Here is a 20604-nt window from a genome sequence, read left to right as displayed (position 1 = left end):
ATTTCTCATCGGTCCTTCCCTTCCCGCATCTGATCCACTTTCAGAGAGGCCACCTCTCCGAAGAGCCCAGTGAAAACATCAACGCTCCCACAAGGTTGACCCCCCAGTTACAAATGAAGCCGATGTCTAATCGAGAAAGGTAAAAAGGAGCTTTTCTTACCTTTGTGTGATTTGCTTGTCGATTTAGAAAATTAAGAAACATCTGTGTGGTTAAATCATTTCTTTTGTGCACGAGGTCTCCAGCCGGGAGTCAGGATATATAAATTTGGGGGGGGGGGGGGAGAATTGTCTCTATTTTTCCGAATTTCTAACTGAAATTTAGCATTTCCGTCAAATAGGATGGTAGGCAAACAGTGCGTGTAGTAGTTGCAGCTTCCACGACTTAACGTTCACATTTTCATCGCTTGTCACAGTTGTCACGGACATGTCAAAGTGTCGTTTATGTGCTCTCTCCCTCGAGGTTGCTGTGCCGGTGAAACCTACCACTGGATCTTGTCATGTGGGGAAAAAGGAACGTTCATTTCTGTATCACAATTTCAGGGTTTTTTTAATATTCTGAAAACTGAATATTTGGTTTCCGTTTAATCCTGTGTGTTACAAATTAAAAACTGCTTATTAATTTAAAATGTTTAAATACTTTAAAACTTTGTTCAGAGAATGGGGCGCCTGGGTGGCGCAGTCGGTTAAGCGTCCGACTTCAGCCAGGTCACGATCTCGCGGTCTGTGAGTTCGAGCCCCGCGTCGGGCTCTGGGCTGATGGCTCGGAGCCTGGAGCCTGTTTCCGATTCTGTGTCTCCCTCTCTCTCTGCCCCTCCCCCGTTCATGCTCTGTCTCTCTCTGTCCCCAAAAAAATAAATAAACGTTGGAAAAAAAAAATTTTTTTTTTTTTAAAAAACTTTGTTCAGAGAAGGGTCACATGGGCTTCAGCAGCCTGCCAGAGGAACCACGGCACAGAAAAGGTCAAGGTTCCCTGCTTTGTTGATACAGTAATAGAGCAGTGAAAAGGGTCTTTAGGGTCATTTACGCTCTTCCCTGTATTCAGGGGAGGTTTGTCCGTGTCAGAAGGAAGCGAAGGAAATATGTATGTCCTGGGTTTCAAATTGTCCTGGGACGTATTCTGCGTCTTCTGTGACCGTACACTCCAGTATCTTAGAAAGTTCATCCTTGTTTATAACTTTACTGTAATTTTAGCCCCTTTCATCCTGTGTCACTTAAAGTCATAGAAATTTTAAACCTCAGTAAAACAGAGATGATCCAGTCAGGTGGTTTTCTGCTTTGGCCACATATTAGCCCAGGGAGCTTTTGAGATTCGTGCCGCCCGGGGCACCATCAGACCACTTAAACTATAATTTTCAGATGTGGAACCCAGGCATCTACTGATGCCTTCACAAAGCTCTTCCAGATACACCTGACTCGTCTAAACTTCGAGGTCTACGTGGAGGCACTTCACCTAACAGAGTCTGCCCGGTGTCTGTTGTAAATGCCTGCCTTTACCTCCCAGTCCAGTTCTCCCTGTAACAGCAAATCCTGAGCCCATGCTGCATTTTGGTGGCTTCATTCAGAATTTGTGCATGCACTTTGTAAATCTCTGCCTTCCAGTCAGGCTGTCGCAATTGGTAGAAGTTGTGCAGCTTTTCAGTGGTATTTTGTGAGATACTTGTAAATAATACAGGGGAATGTTTTGGGACACCTGGGTGGTTCAGTCGGTTAAGCGTCCAACTCTTGATCTCAGCTCAGGTCTTGATCTCCGTGTCATGAGTTCAAGCCCCGTGTTGGGCACGCACTGGGCATGAAGCCTACTTTAAAAATGTATATATTTTCTTATATGGATGTTTTATATGGGGAAGAAAAAGCCAGGATGCAAAACTAAATTATGTGTCCCCATATATAATTATTTTTATAATAGCTGAATTAGCTGATAATTATTCATTTATATCATCTTAATAGTGGCTTATGTAGAGTAGACGTGTAATAAATGCCTATTAAATGAATAAAGGAACTTCCTTCCTTGCTTACAGGAATTTTGTGTTAAAGCATCATGTGTTCTTGGTCCGGAACTGGGAGAAGATCCGGCAGAAACAGGAGGAGGTAAAGCCCGCCAGCGAGGATGTTCACTCAGCATCGCTGTGTACGCGCTGGAACAGCGTCTGCCGAGATGACGGGAACATCAAGTCTGGTAAGGCCTGTTCGTCCCGTGACACGGTCGCAAAGGAATCCCTGCAGCTCCTTTCCAGCGTTGTATTCAAAGATTCTTTTCAGTCTACACCAAAAAAGTTAAGACCCCAACATACAAGCATCGGTCCACAATCAATCACCCGTCAATCTCAGCCACGAGTCTGTGCCCTGGGGGATAGGAAGACACCCCCTCACCAGCTTCCCAAACACTTGCCCGCAGCCTGAGCGTTCCCAGGCATGTGATAGGCAGTGGGTCTTCTGTCTCCCTTCCTGCCCGGAGAGTAACTTGCACACGGCACATAGTGACGCCGAGCGCGGGAGACGGTGACAGCAGTGTGAACTTGAAGACTTTCCCCCACGTTCAGATGAGCGTTGTACACACAGACCTTGAGATTCCTTTATGCTTCTTGAGCGAATAACCTAACAGCACTCCTGAGTTCAGGTCTGTCGTCCAGAACAGACTGAAAACAGAGAAATTGGCCTCTCCAAGCACCCTTCCTAGGTAGAAATACTGTTCAAAAGCTCACGCTCCTCTTTGAGTCTTTCTTTCTGTCCCTCAAAAAGTAGACACATTGTGCATGGTGTGTGGGGGAACGAGACAGATTTAGAAATTTGCCTTCTATCCTGTCAATAATTTGATTGGCATCAGTTCTCTGAACTCCCGTCCCACTTAGGTCAGATCTTCTGATAATAGTAATTACTTCCTGAGTCTTTGTTACGGGTCAAGCCCTGAGCTAAACACACTAAGAGCGCTATCTCAGTCTGCACAGTTCTCTCATGAGGGAAGCCCTACCACTATTCCCACGTTGCAGTCAAGAAGCTGAGACCCAGAGTGCGAGTAACTCACCCAAAATCACACAGCTAGGAAGTAGGGCAGCCAGCATTCAAACACAGACCCATTTTGAAGCACAGAGTTTGCAGCTGCTGTTCTGTACGGCATTTGGCCACTGAGATCAGGCCCCTCTAACTCGTGTTTCCTGACATTCTTTAAGAAGGGGACAAAGAACTTCGTGATCACTAATCTATCTGACCACTTCAAGGACAATAGAGCAAATGGCAAGAATCTGTGGGGGAACTGATTTTCACTTGACCCTTGCAGATGTCTTCATGACCCAGTTCTCCGCCCTGCAGACAGCACGATCTGTTCGAACGCGACGGCTGGCAGCAGCTGAGGAGAACATTGAGGTGGCGCGGGCAGCCCGCCTTGCCCAGATCTTCAAAGAGATCTGTGACGGCATCATCTCCTACAAAGGTGACCACGTCCACCCCGAAGGCTTTCTCCTCCTCTTCCTGTACAAATCCTGTCGCTTACCCTCACCCGAGGCACCCAAGATCAAGAGCAATGGACGTTCAGGGCTAGGGGTTCAGGAGGTGACTTCACTCTTCCTGGTCAGAGTGTAGAATTCATAGGAGTGGCTTTCGTCTTTGGGGAGTGCTGACAGGGTCTCATTCCTTGATCGCCTCTGTCAGTCCTTGGTATTTATTGGAATTCTACCACAGCTAAGACTACATTCAGGAATCACATGTCTTAGCTGTAGAACAGAAAGGACCAGTCTCTGTCTTGGATGTAATATTCCTGAATGACACAGTGGATTAGCAACTCAAGGGGAAGGGTGTTGTGAACATACAACATCGGTGTTTCTTAACCTTGTTTTTTTAACTTTTTTTTTTTTTTTTTTTTTTTTTTTTAAGTAATCTCTACTTGGGGCTTGAACTCACACCCCTGAGATCGAGACCCGCAGCTCCACCAACTGAGCCTGCCAGGTGCCCCCTAAAGCTTTTTTGATTGACCAAAAGACCTTTGAGAGTCTAATAAAAGCTGTGGACTCTTTCCCCAGAAAAATGTATAACTTTGCATGTATTTTGGAGAGTTCACAGGCCCTGGCCCCCACATTAAGGAAAAGGACATAAAGTTGCAAGAAGATTACTTTAAAAGCATTTTCAGGCAAACACTTTTACCACATCTTTCCTCTTTCAAGACCTCTTTTGAGTATGTGTTGGGGGCGACCGTGGGGAAGGAGAGTTTTTAACTTGGGGAAGGTAGTTTGGTAACATTCGTGACTTTTTCTGACCAGGAAATTTGGAGATGTTTAGAATGAAAGATTTTAGGGACATCTGGGTGGCTGATTTGGTTAAGCGGCCAACTTGATTTTGGCTCGGGTCATGTTCTCACTGTGATTAGATCGAGCCCCTCGTTGGGCTCTGTGCTAGATGTGGAGCCTGCTTGGGATTCATATTCTCTCTCTCTCTCTCTCTCTCTCTCCCTCCTTCCCTCCCTCTCTCCCTCCCTCTCTCTCTTTCTGTCTCTCTCTTTCTCTCTCTCTCTCTCTCTCTCTCCCTCTTTCCCTCCCTCTCTCCCTCCTCATCCTTCCCTGTCTCTCCCCCTCTCCCTCTCTCCTTCCCTCCCAACTCCCCCACTGCCCTCCACTCTTGTGAGCACTCTCCCTCAAAAAAATAAGTAAAAGGACAGAGTTTGACAAATACTTGCAGCTTTTTGTTATCAGTTTGGGCCTATTTCTCCCTCTGTCTCGCTAGATTCTGAGGAACTTCGCTTTCCCTCTCTTTTCTCAGTCCATTCCTTAGCTCCATGTTTTAGTGGCTCTTTGCAGTTTTGTTAACCTAAGGATACAGAGAAGAAAGGGGGACCCACCTGCCCTAAGATTTAGTTTTGTGGCACCTGTTCTGTTTCCATCCCCAAAAAGTCACACCCCTGTTGCCAGCCAGCCCTGCCCGTTGGGACGTGAGTCTGCAGCCAGCGTGTCTGCATGTCCCCACCTTCTGGGCAGGAGACAACAGGCTTTTTCTCTTTAGTAGTTGCTAGAAATAAAGGTGGTGAATGAAAGTCCCTCCAAAATTAAAGATGGAAATAGAAAAAGTAAATAGCTAGTAATACCATATGACCCAGTAATCACACTACTGGCATTTACTCCAAACGAAAATTCTAAGTAAAAAAGATAGATGTGTACCTGTGTTTTCTGTAGCATTATTTAGAAGGGCCAGGATGTGGGAGCAGCCCAAGCGTCCACCCACGAATGAGTGGATAAGGATGATGTCGTAAATACACACGGTGGAATATTACTTGGCCGTTAAAAAGAAGGAAATCTTGCTGTTTGTGACAACATAGATGGACTTAACAGGGCATTATGTTTAGTGACATAAGTCAGACAGAGATTTCACTTGTGTGTGGAATCTGAAAAGCAAAACGAGCAAATAAATAGATTCTTAAATACGGAGAACAAACTGGAGGTTGCTGGAGGGAGAGGGTGGGGGAAGATGGGTGAAATAGATAAAGGAGACTAAGATTTGCAGTTGTGAGATAAGTAAGTCCAGGGGCTAAAGACTGCGGCCCAGGGAGGGTAGCCCCCCAGGGAGGGTAGCCTGTAGTCCTGCAATGACGTGTGTGGCCACCTGTGAGCAACAGGTGGCGTGTGGCATCATCAGATCACATGTTGCGTGCCTGGAACCAAGACAGCATTCTGTGGTAATGAGTCTTCAGTAACAAAGTAGAATTTTTAAAAAGAAAGTAGGTAAGGTAGGTAGCAGCCCCACAGGTTGAATTCTGTTTTCATGATCTGGAGAAACCGTGTTATAAGGAAACTGATTCCAGGAAATACTTACACTACCAAATTATTCACTATCTGGAATTTATTTGAATCCATACCAACAGAGTAATATTAACAGCGGGCCATTGACAGGAACTAGAAAATATTTGGGGGTAAGACGTTCTTTGCATTAGTAAAACGCGGCGAGCGGGGAGTTGCCCTGAGCAGCTGGCTCTGCTGTGATCATTTCCCATCTCTCACTCCTCATAGAAGGTTGTTCTCCTTATCCAGCTAACAGGTGTGGCATTTCAGGCACATCTCCCTCATCTTCACATTCCAGGTAACCCCGAGGGGATCTTCCCTGCCTCGGTGCCCCCATTCCTGAAATGTCCATGGCCACCCTCAAAACACACTTGGATTTTTTCCCCCTAACTTTTAATTTTGGGGATCCTACGTTTTTGGCCCGCAGTTAGTACTGGCCTCCCTTGCATCATGTAGCCCTGAAACCTTGCCTTCTCTGCAGATCCTTCCCGACAAGTCCTGGCCGCGCCCCTTCTGAGCCTCCCCCCGAAGAAAAAGTAAGTTCACAAATTGGGGAATCATCTGAGTTGTAGACGGGTGCCGAGCACAGCAGACTGATGCCCTGGCTTTGTGCCCCAGGAACGCTGATTATTACGAGAAGATCTCTGACCCCCTGGACCTGGCCACCGTAGAGAGGCGCATCCTCACCGGCCACTACAAGACCGTGGAGGCTTTTGACGCTGACATGCTCAAGGTCTTTCGGAATGCTGAGGTATTTTCCCGGACTTCAGACGTGCATTCACAGTTTTGAAGAGAACTTTTCCAGAAGTTAAAGATTTTTACCCTCTTTTATCAAACTATATTTCTGGCTACAAAATGCAACAATTTTTTTTTTTTTTTTTTTTTTTTTGAGAGGGAGAGAGAGAGCGTGCGCACTCCAGAGCAGGGGAGGGGCAGAGAGAGAGAGAGAGAGAGAGAGAGAGAATCCCACACAGGCCTGTCAGCACAGAGCCCAATTTGGGGCTGGATCCCCACAACCCCAGGATCACGACCTGATCCAAAATCAAGAGTCGGATGCTCAACCGACTGAGCTACCCAGGCACCCCGAAAGGCAACAGTTTTTATTGAATACCCCCTGGGAAAGGGTTACAGCGTACTCAATATTGTAGAGTCTTGTGTAATAACGACACTGATGTGACCAGAATGGAAGGTTAAATTATACTCCCAAAAAAGAAATTTTTGTAAAAGCCTAATTTAGTATTGAATGTTTGTATCACATAATACGTATTACCTTACCACACTTAGGTTGTCTGTAGTTTCTTTCCTCAAGACACTAAGTGTATGTGAAATACACAGAAATATGTACGGTACAGAAAATCAAACTAAATCTTACGGATGGGATTGAGGGGTGTTAGACCAATGGTTGTAGAATAGCCGATGCTCATTGAAGAGAAGGTGACCTCGACCTGATTTAAAGGAGAGGATGGAGTATTGTAGGGTATGTAGGGATGAGGAGGATTCTCGGTGATTTTAAAATACCTTGGGAAGGACCAGGAAGAACAAGGGGCTGCGAGGTAAGGGAAGAACCAAGGTGGAAGGCAGAAACGAGAGAAAGACGGGTAGGAGATAGATAGCTCGGTCTGGAATTACAACATGCTTTCTGCTGAAACCCATGCGTATGCAGAGCTCACGGCTCCGTCCCCGGCACGTGCAGGGACGTGCAGGACAGAGTACGGGCTCTGCCCGCTGCCCCCACGACAGCTGCCGTGTTTGCCCCCTGATGCGCAGTGAGGCCTGTGGCCGAGGCGGGTGGCGGCGGCGGCGTGAATGGGAAACCGTCTTGCAGATTCTGACTTGAATTCATGTTAGTTGATATTTGATGGTATTGGAAATCTGTTAACCAGAGCGGGAGGATGAAACTCCTCCTGCCTCCTCAGGTTTGTCCGAAGGGAGCTCTTTGCCCACCATGGGGCTCCGCCTCCCGGCCCCGAGGAGAGGACTCGAAGCTGTGCTGACAGCCGGCCAGCCGCCCCCTCCAGGTACACGCTTGAGCCCCGCTGACAAGAGCACACACGTTTCTTTCCTCTGCTCTCTTCAGAAGTACTACGGGCGTAAATCCCCCATCGGGAGAGATGTCTGCCGCCTGCGGAAGACCTACTATAACGCCCGGCACGAGGCGTCGGCCCAGATCGACGAGATCGTGGGAGAGACGGCGAGCGAGGCAGACGGCAGCGAGGCCTCCGTCTCCGAGAAGGAGAACGTGCACGAGAAGGACGACGACGTCATCCGCTGTGTGTGCGGCCTGCACAAGGACGAAGGCCTCATGATCCAGTGTGACAAGTGCATGGTGAGCCCCGGGGGACACAGGCTGAGGCCTCAGCCCTCGCTGCTCCCAGATGACCTTCCTCCTGTCCTCTTCCTCTTTCCCGTTATCCTTCCCGCTTTCCCACCTCTCCCACCTCTCCATCCCCCTGCACGGGTCTTGGGGAGGCCGGACCCAGGGATTGTGTGGGAAGGAGCCGCGCAGAGCAGCGCTGCCCTCTGTGGCCCTGACGCAGGCACAGCGAGGCTCCGCACTTGCCACCTTACCAGATGGGAAGGGGACCACGAGTGACACACAGGGTGGTCGGGAGCCCGGGATTAGGCCACAGCACGGAGAAACGCTGTGTGGGGCGCCTGGGGGGCTCGGTCCGTCAAACGCCGGACCCTTGACTTCGGCTCAGGTCATGATGTCACGGTTTGTGGGATCGAGCCCCGTGTCGGGCTCTGTGCTGACAGCATGGAGCCTGCTAGGGATTCTCTGTCTCTCTCTCTCTCTCTCTCTCTCTCTCTCTCCTCTGCCCTTCTCTCTCTCTCTTTCTCACTCTCTCAAAAATAAATAAAAACTTTAAAAAAAGAAAAAGAAACATTGTGTGACTAAGGCCTCCGCAGCAGCCGGGTCACGGCTGTGTGCTACTCAGTAAGTAGTTTGCTTCTCTAACCCTACGTCCCTCTGTTCTCTGTCCAGCTCCACATTTTATTTGCCCGGGTGTGTGTGTGTCCTAAAGCGATCGGTACATGTATGTTCACACACATTCACATCCCTTAGTTCCTGTTTGACTTCACCCTGTCCCACTGTTTCGTTTCGTTATTCTTTGCCCCCGGCCCTTCTCAGTAAGCGTAAGGCCCCCTCCCAACCGCACTTTGTCCCCACAGGTGTGGCAGCACTGTGACTGTATGGGGGTGAACTCGGACGTGGAGCACTACCTCTGTGAGCAGTGTGACCCGAGGCCTGTGGACAGAGTAAGCTGCCCTCTGGTGACAGTCTGATCGACAAGCAGGAGGGTCCACGCGTGGCCTCCTACCTGCCCTGCTCCTGACGCACTGACTTTCCTTTGATAAGTTACCCAACCTCTCTGGGCCTCAGTTTCTTACAGTTTACCCTGAGGGTAACAGTTCCGCCCTTTCCTTTCTCAAGTGTGTGGTCAAAAGGGAAATAAAACACTTAGAAACCTGCGGAAGGAATGGTGCCCTATAAACACTGTCTGCTCTCCGTGAAAAAAGTTACTTGTGAAGTCCAAGCTCAGTACTCTACCACTTAGGTTAAGTAGTGTTTAAGTGAAAAGAGCATTGAGTCCGAGTCCACAGGGTTAGTCTCAGTCCACTTTCCGGGGGAGGCGGTGGGTTGAGTGACTCTCCCACATTACCAGGTGGGTGTCTGTCCCGTTCTGCTCTGTGTGTGCCTGCGGTCTCGGGCAGGGCTCCTCTGTAAAGGGAAGTGTCGTGGGCAGAACGTCTTCACGGCGGTGTCGTCACTTAGAGCGGCATTTCCGTGCTGCGAGGGACGCACTGCAGAATGTCTGGCTTCCCCGGCACGTGGGTTCTAAATGCCAGCAGCTTCCCTGCATCACTGTGACGCTGCGAGTGTCCCCCTCACGCGCTGTCCCGCCCCCGTGGGGCCCAGGGCAGCCGCACAAGCTGTGCTCCATGCGGTCAGTCGGGAACGCACGGCCTTCCTTTCCCGGTCCAGTAGGGTTAGGATGGAGACCAGTAGGCGGGACGTGGCAGTCACGGCCCTGACCCGTTGGCTTTTCGTCCTTACCAGGAGGTACCCATGACCCCTCGGCCCCACTACGCCCAGCCCGGCTGTGTCTACTTCATCTGTTTGCTCCGAGATGACCTGTTGCTTCGTCAAGGTGCGTACACGCGAGCTGGCCCCACCTTTCCTCGCAGCAGGACTGTCTGCCGTCCACACAGCACTGTCACCACACAGCCTTGCGTGGCCACAGAACACAGCTGACCCTGGAACACAGCAGGTTTAGGGGCACCAGCCTCCCCCCGCCCCATGCAGTCAAAAATCCACGTATGACCTTTTGTTTGTTTTTTTTTAAGTTACTTTATTTATTTTGAGAGAGAGCGCAAGCTGGGGAGGGGCGGGGGGGGGGGGGCGGTGGGGAGAGAATCTCAAGCAGGCTCCACACCCGACTCAGGGCTCAAACCCGTGAACGACGAGACTTGACCTGAGCCCAAATCAAGAGTCGGACACTTCGTTGACTGAGCCACCCAGGCGCCCCTAAAAAATCCACATGTAGCTTTCGACTCCCCAAGAACTCTACTAACCGCTTTTTGTTGACCAGAGCCTTCCTTACTGATAACATAGCTCACTAACCTGTATTTTGTATGTTACATGTATTTATATACTTCATGCTTCCAATGAAGCTAGAGGAAAACAACGTTGAAAAAATCGTAAGGAAGGTTTGTACAGTACATCTACAGTCCTGTACCATATTTATCCAAAAAAAAAAAAAAAAAAAAACCTGCATTAAGTCAACCCTGTGCCGCTCAAACCATGTTGTTTCAAGGGTCAACGGTGTAGGTTTTATTTCCTTTAGTCCTTCAGCTTTATACATTTCCCCTCCACAAAATAAAGTGAATCTGGAGAGACAACGCTGTCACAACACTAGTTTTAGGACTTGGGACAAACAAACAGGATCCAAGAGCTGGGCACGCTCCCTCGTGGTGTCCTCACAGCCTAGCATGGACGATCTTCCCCGCGAGACTGCGGCCGTGCTCTCTGTACCCGTTGTTGAGATTTTACGTTCTCCTGGGTGGACCTGGGTGGGACCAGTGGACGCCTGGCAGAGCTCATGCTGGCCTTGTCTAACCTCTCCTGTGCCTTCCAGGCGACTGTGTGTATTTGATGCGGGACAGCCGGCGCACCCCTGACGGCCACCCCGTCCGCCAGTCCTACCGACTGTTGTCACACATTAATCGAGACAAACTTGACATCTTTCGCATTGAGAAGCTTTGGAAGAATGAAAAGTAGGTGTTGAGGTCTTCACTGTCTCCTTCCAGCAAAGAGCCGAATACTTGCCAGGGTCTTGCCAGTTGACTGACCCTGACCCTCTCTCTGCCCTAGAGAGGAGCGGTTCGCCTTTGGTCACCACTATTTCCGCCCCCATGAGACCCACCACTCCCCCTCTCGCCGCTTCTATCACAACGAGCTGTTTCGGGTGCCGCTGTACGAGATCATTCCCTTGGAGGCCGTGGTGGGGACCTGCTGTGTACTGGACCTTTACACGTATTGCAAAGGTGAGTGACCCGAGCTGCCGAAGAAATGACCTTCTGTCCCCTGTTCCTCAATCTGCAGCTGCCACTCCATTCTTCTTGTCTCCGTGTGATGAAAAGAGTCCCCAGGCTAGCTGTGAAGCTTGGGAGAGCTGAACGTTACATCGTTTCTTTCTTTTACCTAGTGCTTGGTACTCAGTGGCTGTTAATTCCTAGCCGCCACCCCCCTCCCCCCCCCCGCCTTTTACTTATTTAGTTAACATTTCTTCCTTAATATCACATGCTCAGCATCCCATTAGTACTGTCGGAAGGTATGTTCTTTCACCCGCCCACTCCAGAGTCTTCAAGGCCATCAGCAACTCTGGACATTAAACAAACCAACCAGAAAAGTGCAATGCTTTTATGAGCTCCATGGCCAACAGTGTAGGCTGTGGAGTCAGTCCATTTTCAAATCTCAGCCCCACCACTTGTTACTTGTGCATCCTTGGGCAGTCACTTAATCTCCCGGAAGTAGGGGCTAGCCCCTGTCACAGCATTCTGTGAAGGTGAAGTGAAATGACACTCTACGAGCACTTGGGCCAATTGGGCTCCCAGTGTGAGCTCCCACGTGCTCACCTGTCTCTCCCAGGTGCTCGGTTGCCTCACCTTCTTGGTATCATAGCAGTGTTGGCTGCTTGGGGCCCATGGTTCTGGGGACTGTGTCCCCGGTTGTCAAGTGTTTATTTCCAGGGGCACCCGGCGGGCTCAGTTGGGGTCATGAGTTTAAGCCCCACATGGGGCATAGAGAGGACTTAACGTAAATAAATATTTACTAAATAAAATGTTTGTTTCCAGATGTGCTCCCTTCCTTTACACCTTTATACCTGCCCTTCTTCTCTGCTGACGTCCCCACACTCTGCTCTGTCTTCTCCGTCATCCCGGTGGCTGTGCTCCCACATTCCTGCAGCACCTGAATAAGCTGCCCGTCTGGTACCTTCCCGCCCTGTCACACACCCACACACGCACCCATCTGGGGACTCTCCTTCCTTCTGCAGTCACCAGATGCCTCTCAGAATTGCCATAGCGTCCCCTCTTCACGGTCCCACTGCCCTCCCAGCGGTGTGGTGTCATCTCTGGGCAGCTTGGGAGAAGGGAGGGAGACAGGAGGGTTCTTTAGCAGTATTTGAACTCCTAGGGAGACCCAAAGGGGTGAAGGAGCAGGACGTGTACATCTGTGACTATCGGCTCGACAAGTCCGCACACCTGTTTTACAAGATCCACCGGAACCGCTATCCCGTCTGCACCAAGCCCTATGCCTTTGACCACTTCCCCAAGAAGCTCACTCCCAAAAGAGATTTCTCGGTGAGTCTCCGTCCTTCCACCTGTCCGTGTCCAGGCCGCGCAGCTCACGCGTGCCGCTCCGTAGGGTGGGGAGCCTGCTTCCTCATCTTGTTCCTCTGTCCCGGACTGCGGGAGCCGGGCAGTTGGGATTTCTAAACAGTATGAATACATTTCTACATTTCTTCTGCATTTCCTGCCGTGGGCTGTTTCTCAGGAGTTGTTGGCTTCCGTGTTACAGTCGGGTTTCCCTCTTTTTTCTTTCTCACCTCTTTACAATCTTAGCCCTTGAGCCCCCATCGTAGTTTTTTGTTGTGTTTTTCACATCCATAATTTTAAGAAGTAGAATTAGCAAACCCAGAGAAAACGTCAGTGAAAACAATTCAGTGGTTTTTCCTTGTATCCCTGCATTGGAAATGTAAGACACCATCATTATATAAAATGTGAAAACTACAGAAGCATTAAGAAAAAGTTGTACATTATCCCACTGCCCAGAAAATAATGGAGTTATTGACATTTTCATTTTCTGCCTTTCTCCTGTGTTTTTTCTTTCATTGTCGTGAACATAGTCCTCCTCCATATGGTTATTTTGTGCCATTCATCTTCCCACAGAGGCTTTGGTTGTCCCCCCATCTACCTACTAAAATGAGACCCAGGACTAAGCTCCTCATCCTTGACCCTGCTTTCTGTGGGCTTGTCCAAAACCATGGCCATCCTCCTAGAATGGTTAGAAACCGTCTAGCCAGAAAGCAAGCATTCATGCCCCTGCTTGTCCTGTTCTTGTTTTTGGATACCTCTGAACAGTATTTTATATTCTGCCCGCCTCTCATCTAGACTTCTTTGGTCTTGCTTGCTCGGGCAACAGCTCACAGGTTAGCTTTGAAGCCCCAACTTTCACTACTTAAACATCAGGATGGGACAGACAGGACTGGGAGTCCGTCCCTCGTACTGTCGTCGTGGGCTCACGAGACCCCAAAACCACTGTAGCCCACAGACTGACGGAAGTACCGAACTTCAGACCTTAAGACCCAGCCGCCCGGCCCTCACCCAGTGAGGGCCTCAGCCCTGTGTTTTCTTCCTGTTTCCTTAGCTGCCCCCCTCCCGCTCCTTGTCCTGAGTTGGCCCCGGGCCGCCTGGTCCAGCTTCGCCAGCCTCTGCCGTAGACTTACCACTTCCCTTTCTTTGCAGCCGCATTACGTCCCAGACAACTACAAGAGGAACGGAGGGCGGTGAGTCCCATGGGGACGTGAGGGGCCTGTAGGAGGCGGCCCACGGCTTGGGCAAGGGGACCGCCATCCACCCGCTCAGCCATACCTGAGGATAGGGAACCTCTGACAGGGTGGCCCAGGGGAGGGCCTAGGTGACAGGAGGCATGGTCTCGTCACGGAGCTGGAGTCAGGGCAGGGAGGGAGGCTCACAAGGAACAGGAATAGAGAAGGAGAAGATTTGGGACAGAACTCTAGACAGATTCAGTAAAGTCCCTTTTCAAGGTTTCTGCGAGCTTTTCTCATTACCCGAGGCGTTCGGTTCCTGGGACCTCAGTCAAGGGCGTGCTGTCAAGCCTCTGCAAGTGCAGGGTTTTGCCAAGCACTGTGCGCATGTGGCTCTGATTTGTCCTGGTTTTGTGCACGAGATGCTTGTTCTGGGAGAAGGGGCACCAGAGGCCTTCCTTCGGTTTTTCTGTTGAATGGTGGCCTGCTGCCCGCTGTACCGACGTCATGGCTTCCCCTGAGGGGGACGTCCTAGACCGCACACGGGGGTGGGGGGTACGGGAAAGGAAATGCTCCGTATGAAGTCTTACTGGAGTCGGACTATAGGCCTCACGGCGCTGGGCCAAACCTCGCTATGCTCACGACGCAGTCAGAACTAGCCAAGCAGTGTTACCAGCTCTGGTACAGTTTGTGGATTCCTTGGATTTCCTGAAAGAAGGAAATTGTATTTTATAATTAGAAAACAGATTTCAGAGAAAGGTGGTGATTTGTGCAAATAATAATAAAGTCACAGCCAGCGCCAAGACTCCAAGAGCTAGACTCAGGGTCTGAAGCCACCTGAGGTGCCTCCCCACTGCCCCACCCCCGCCTCCCCTCTGCTCCCCTTCCCTCCCCAGTGCCCTCCTCAGCCTTAGTCTAAATTCCCACCTCTGCCTCACAGGTCCTCCTGGAAGTCTGAGCGCCCAAAGCCGCCCCTAAAAGACCTGGGCCAGGAGGACGATGCTCTGCCCTTGATTGAAGAGGTCCTGGCCAGCCAGGAGCAAGCCACTGAGGAGATGCCCGGCCTGGAGGAGCCGGAGCGGGAGGGGGCCGCCGCAGAAGCGAGCGAAGGCGAGAAGAAGGCGGAGGAGAGCAGTCCAGAGCCGGCGCCTGCCTGTACCCCTGAGGAGCGACGGCACAGCCAGCGGGAACGACTCAACCAGATCTTGCTCAATCTCCTGGACAAAATCCCCGGAAAAAATGGTAAGAAGAGTCAGGCTCATGTCTCGGGTTTAAGAGAAAGGGGAAATGAGTGTGGAAAGAATGGAAAAGAACAGCTTACGATTACTTGCCCGGAATGGAAAGTATCCTGTGAAAACCTCGCGGTTCTTTTGCGGGCCCGCATCCTGTTGCATGTCGGGCGGGAATGGATCTGCCGGTGCGGAGACGGTCCCCCGGAGAACTTCCCTCCCACGCAAGGCCCGACGCGTTCACAGGCTGGAAAAGGAGTCCCTGGGCTCCAGTGCCCTCCCTCCAGCTCAGATGTGGAGGGAGGAGTGGGGGGCGGGGATTCGATGAGCCTCCTTGGTTCTGTTTTCAGCCATCGACGTGACCTACCTGCTGGAAGAAGGATCCGGCAGGAAGCTCCGAAGACGCACTTTGTTCATCCCAGAGAGCAGCTTCCGGAAGTGAGCCTCAGAGGAGGAGGTCAGGCATCCGCCGTCTGTGGAGCTAACAGTCCTGCCTCTTGTTCCGAGTGTAGACAGGGGCGGGTGGGAAGGGGCCGTGTCGTTGGCATCAGGTACTTAATAAACCTTGGAGCCAGTGGAGGGGGAGAGGAAGGCGCCTGTATAAACACTCCCGTTTAACTTGTTTTCCTCTCCATTGCTTCACCCTGAGGGTTCGAGATGGGAGGAGGACAGCGCACACCGGGGGCGGCCGTGGGGGTGGCCAGAGTCTTGGTACTTTTATAGCACTCGCCTCTCCCTCCAGCTTGGGTCTCTCTGTGTCATCCTCTGACCCCACAGGCACTGCTGCGAAGCTGCTTCCTGTCCCCAGGTGTAACTCCCCGTCGGCGGGAGGGGGTCCCTGCCCGCCCCGGGCGTCCGTTCTCTGTGGGCTCCAGGAGCTACCCTAGAGACCTACAACAGAAACAGCTGCTGGGGCCTCTTTCCAGATGGATCCTTGACTGGGAAAGTTTCTCTCTCCTCGTCCAATCAGGTCCAAGTAAAACGTGAATTGACAAGTCAAAGCACTTGTATCTGCGGCCCTTTTCCCTCCCTCTCCCCCCCAGAATGTAACCACGGACTAGGGAAGGCCCCCATGGGGTCAGCAGGGCACAGAACTCATTGTGATGATTTTTGTTTTAACTTCATAACCTGCCCAACCTATCTTTTTCTAACGAGAAGGCCAGGCCCCCGCCAGCGCCTCCCCTGTGCCGTTCGCGCGCTGTGGCTCTCGGGCGTCTGCTGTGCCGCGAGCGGACGTTCGTCTCAGAATAGCCTCGTCGTAAAACCTCCGTACGCGTGGACCCTAAACCGCCCCCCGAAGTCACTACACAGACTGTTGCGCAGTGTTCGCCTAGCAGAGTATTTGTTGTGAGTGTACATTAGCGACTGAAAACACTACTCCTGTTTTCCTCATTGTACAGTTTGCAGTGTCCACCTCTTAGAGACCACGCTTGCCCACCCGCCGGCCTGGGTCCTCCGCCCTCCTGACGACAGCACAGGGGGGAGGGCACGGGCGTCTGCTTCCTTCCCAATCTCTTGGCCGGAACTTCCCAGACGATACTGTCTCTTTGAAACGAAATTTAAAAAGCTTTGCTTTGTTATCTTCTCAGACATACATATGCATATACGTTTTAGATGTTCTTATAAGAGAAAAGATGGTTTTTAAATGTGCCAAGTTGTGTGTGTATATATATATGTATGTATGTATGTATATATATATATATATATATCTCCCGCGTGACTAGGAAGCAATACAGTAGTAACCCCGTCCCATTACTTTCCTCCTGTCCCGGACCAACGCTGTCCTAGCTGCACATCTCCCCCGATGACGACGCTCTGACTTGTTTAGGTAGAAACGTGGACGCCTTCCATTCCATTCGATCTTTTTTTCTTTTTCTCCTTTCTGTGTCAATCTTGAGGAAAAAAAAAAAAAACAAAAACAGAAAAAAAAACAAAACAAAAGAGACAGGGGAAGCCAAAGATCCCCTTGAGCAGAGAAAAAGCAGAATAAATATTTTATTAAAGAAAAAAGAGAATTAAGAAACTAGTTTGGAGTATTTTCTTACTGTAGAGAGGCACTGTACGTTACGACAAGACCTGGGTGTGAGGTACTCACGTGTGGAGCTGGGAACGTCGCATGTCCAAGGCCCGGTTTAGTGGCTTCCTTTGGTTTTCGTTGCAGGGAGCTGGGTGGGAGGGAGGTGGGAAATAGGGGCACTTTGGGGGGGGGGGTCTCCTTTTAGTCAAAAGCAGGAAAATGACAAGAAAGAGATTAAAATTCAATATTTCCTTGAATAGTGTTAAACACTAAAATTTTAAAAAAGACGAAAAAAGAAAAAAACTTTGTAAAATGTGAGAACAGAAGCAAAAGACACTACGCTCTGTCATTTTATCTTTCTTTTGTTGAAAGACTAAAAACTGAAATGTTTTTTAGACAATCAAATGTTAGGTAAGTGCAAAAACTTGTTTTTTCTTACTGGTGTAGAAATTAATGCCTTTTTTTATTTTTCGGTTATTTTATAATAATGAAATAAAAAGAACCCCCTAGCTGCCAGGCGGGTTTTGGTGTTTGAAATGCGGGGCAACGCACTACATCGCTGCGAATAGATCCAGAGTTAGTCTGCATGTCTGTAGGCCGTGTGATTGCGGAAAATATAAATGCTGCTAATATATTTCCTTTTTACAAAAGCATATCTAAATAGATGATTGTTTTGATGTTAATCTTTGTAAATTATGTATTACCAATTTTAACATTGGATGTAATTGCAGAAAAAGCTTGCATCTCAATCCTTGAAAGTCTAGTATTAAATGGAAAAAACTTTTCCTAACAACAGAGTGGTGAGCGTGCCATTCTTTCCCTCTTCCCTATCCTCATCTATCTTCCAGGATCTTCTCCTGCCTGTTTCCAAAGAGGTCTTTTTCACACCGTAGCACCAGCATCCTGGGCCCCCCCAGGAGCGCACTCACCGGTACCGACTCCTAGGTGAAGCCGTTTCCTCAACATTGGGATCTTTGCGGCCTGAGCCCAGCCCAACCAATCAACAGAACGATCGTTTCCCCCTCTGTCCTCTGCGCACATGCACGCACACACACATGGCCTCGTTTGATACTCACCACCTCCAAGGCTGGCGACGGTAACTTCAGGCCACCGTGCTAGACCGTGTCATCAGAAGCAGTCGACGTGTACACATTTATTAATCTTCACAACGGCCCTTGCAGGTCATTACCAAAACCCAACATCCCACATGAGGGACTTAAAGCAACAGGTTAGTGATAGTAACTTGCCCAGGGCCATCCAGCTAGTTAGACCAATGACCCTCGTGACAGCTCTGTAGTTCCTACTCCCATTTCGTAGACATGAAAACGGAGTCTCAGCAGCTTGCCAGAGATCACCTGGTACCTAGTGTTGGGCTCGGAATTCCAAAATCTTCATGTTTATCTCCAAATAGAAAGGTGTCCAATAGCCGAGTGTGACCCTACTAATGAGGAGGATAAATCCACTCCGGCCAACGACGGAAACACCTGACAAAACGTCATCCCAGACATAGGTCACCACTGAGGCTCGAAGTTCAGAAGCATCAAGACCGTTGGCTGCATTCCCAGGATGCAAGGGTAGTTCAATATTTGCCAATCGATCAACGTGATACAGTACGTCCACAAGAGAACGTATAAGAACCACGTGATAGTTTCCATAGACACAGAAAAAGCATTTGACAAAGTACCATTTAATCCATTCATGATTAAAAACCCTTAACAAAGTAGGTTTAAAGGCAACATACCTCAACCTAATAAAGGCTGTGTGTGAAAAACGCATAGTAGACATCATACTCGATGGTGAAAAAGTGAGAGCCTTTCCTCTAAAGATCAGGAACAGGATAAGGATGTGCACTTTTTACCACTTTTATTCAACATAGCACTGGAAGTCCTAGCCACAGCAATCAGACAAGAAAAAGCAATCAAGGCATCCAAGTTGATAAGAAAACAGGAACACACACTATTTGCAGATGACATTATACTATTATATAGAACACCTGAGAGGCCACCAAAAAACTACTAGAACCGATAAATGATTTTGGTAAGGTTACAGGATACAAAATCAATGTGCAGAAATACATTGCATTTCTACACACTAATAATAAAGCAGCATTGAAAGATTAATAATCCCCCCCAAAAAAAAAAAAAATCCCATCTACAATTGCACCAAAAACAAAAACAAAACCTAGGAATAAACATAAGGAGGTGAAAGACCTGTACTCTGAAAACTACAGAACACTGATGAAAGGAATTGCAGATGACATGAACAAATGGAAAGATTCCATGCTCATGGACAGGAAGAATAAATATTGTTAAAATGTCTGTACTACTCAAAGCAATCTATGGATTTAATGCAATCCCTACCAAAATACCACAGCATTTTTCACAAAACTGAAATAATCCCAAAACTTGTATGGAACCACAAAAGACTCTGAATGGCCAAAGTGACCTTGAAAAAGAAAAGCAAAACTGGAGGTGCCACCATTTTAGATTTCCAGATGTGCTACAAAGCTATAGTGAAACAATGTGCCCAAAGCAGACACAGATCAGCGGAACAGAGAGCCCAGAAATAAACCTACCATCATATGATCAATTTAATCTTCGACAAAGGAGGCAAGAATATACAATGGGGGGGAAAAGACAGCCTTGGGGCACCTGGGTGGCTCAGTCGTTTAAGCGTCCAACTTTGATTTCCACTCAGGTCATGATCTGTGAGTTTGAACCCCGCATCAGGTTCTGTTCTGACAGCGCAGAGCATGCTTGGGATTTTTCTCTCTCTCTCTGCCCCTTCCTTGCTCATGCTCTCTCCCTCTCATTCTCTTTCTCTTTCTCTCAAAGTTAAAAAAAATTAGAGCGCCTTTAACAAAGACGTTGGGAAAGCTGGATAGCCAACATGCAAAAAATGAAACTAGACCACTTTCTTACAGCAGATACAAAAATAAACTCAAAATGGATTAAGGACCTAAATGTGACACCTGAAACCATAAAAATCCTAGAAGAGAGTACAGGCAGTCATTTCTCTGACACTGGCCATAGGAACGTCTCCTGAGGCAAGGGAGACAAAAGCAAAAGTAAACTATTAAGACTACATCAAAATAAAAAAGCTTCTGCCTATCAAAGGAAACAACAAAACTGGGGCTCCTGGCTGGCCCAGTTGGGAGAGCATGTGACTCTTGATCTCGGGGGTTCTGAGTCCCACAGAGGGTGTAGAGATTACTTAAAATCTTTAGGGGCACCTGGGTGGCTCAGTCGGTTGAGCGTCGCACTTCAGCCCCCTCCCCCCACCCCCGTCATGATCTCACAGTTTATAGGTTCAAGCACCATGTCTAGCTTTGCGCTGACAGTGTGGAGCCTGCTTTGGATCTTCTGTCCCCCTCTCTGCCCCTCCCTGACTTGCGCACGCACTTTCTCTCTCTCTCTCTCAAAAGTAAACATTAAAAATAAATTAAAAAAATAAAACGACATTCTCCTGAATGGGAGAAGATACTTGCAAATGATATATCCAATAAAGGGTTAGTATGCAAAATATATAATGAACTTCTACAACTC

The 20604-nt window shown here is 49.1% G+C and overlaps 1 protein-coding gene across 9 annotated transcripts in view; it reads left to right on the top strand.

The window, feature by feature from the left end:
• Window positions 1–17852, top strand: part of ASH1L (ASH1 like histone lysine methyltransferase) — a 197075-nt gene extending 179223 nt beyond the window's left edge. For 4 of the 9 annotated variants that reach the window (XM_045454357.1, XM_045454362.1, XM_045454360.1 and 1 more), the window contains 15 exons: window positions 45–139; window positions 2019–2176; window positions 3275–3427; window positions 6241–6295; window positions 6378–6510; window positions 7837–8085; window positions 8934–9020; window positions 9823–9913; window positions 10901–11039; window positions 11137–11309; window positions 12460–12626; window positions 13791–13831; window positions 14754–15055; window positions 15393–15480; window positions 15820–17852. In XM_045454357.1, coding sequence (XP_045310313.1) covers window positions 45–139; window positions 2019–2176; window positions 3275–3427; window positions 6241–6295; window positions 6378–6510; window positions 7837–8085; window positions 8934–9020; window positions 9823–9913; window positions 10901–11039; window positions 11137–11309; window positions 12460–12626; window positions 13791–13831; window positions 14754–15055; window positions 15393–15480; window positions 15820–15856 — 1968 coding nt within the window. In that variant the 3' untranslated portion in view covers window positions 15857–17852. Of the gene's footprint in view, window positions 1–44; window positions 140–2018; window positions 2177–3274; window positions 3428–6008; window positions 6058–6240; window positions 6296–6377; window positions 6511–7836; window positions 8086–8933; window positions 9021–9822; window positions 9914–10900; window positions 11040–11136; window positions 11310–12459; window positions 12627–13790; window positions 13832–14753; window positions 15056–15392 lie in introns of those variants that run through there. The other 5 variants (XM_045454361.1, XM_045454358.1, XM_045454363.1 and 2 more) reach the window with 3 other exon arrangements.
• The last annotated feature ends 2752 nt before the right edge of the window (window positions 17853–20604 follow it).

This window comes from Leopardus geoffroyi, chromosome C3 (assembly GCF_018350155.1).
Source record: "Leopardus geoffroyi isolate Oge1 chromosome C3, O.geoffroyi_Oge1_pat1.0, whole genome shotgun sequence".
NCBI lineage: Eukaryota > Metazoa > Chordata > Mammalia > Carnivora > Felidae > Leopardus > Leopardus geoffroyi.
The sequence above is the reverse complement of the archived record's forward strand: the minus strand, read 5'-3'. Positions and strand labels throughout refer to the sequence as shown.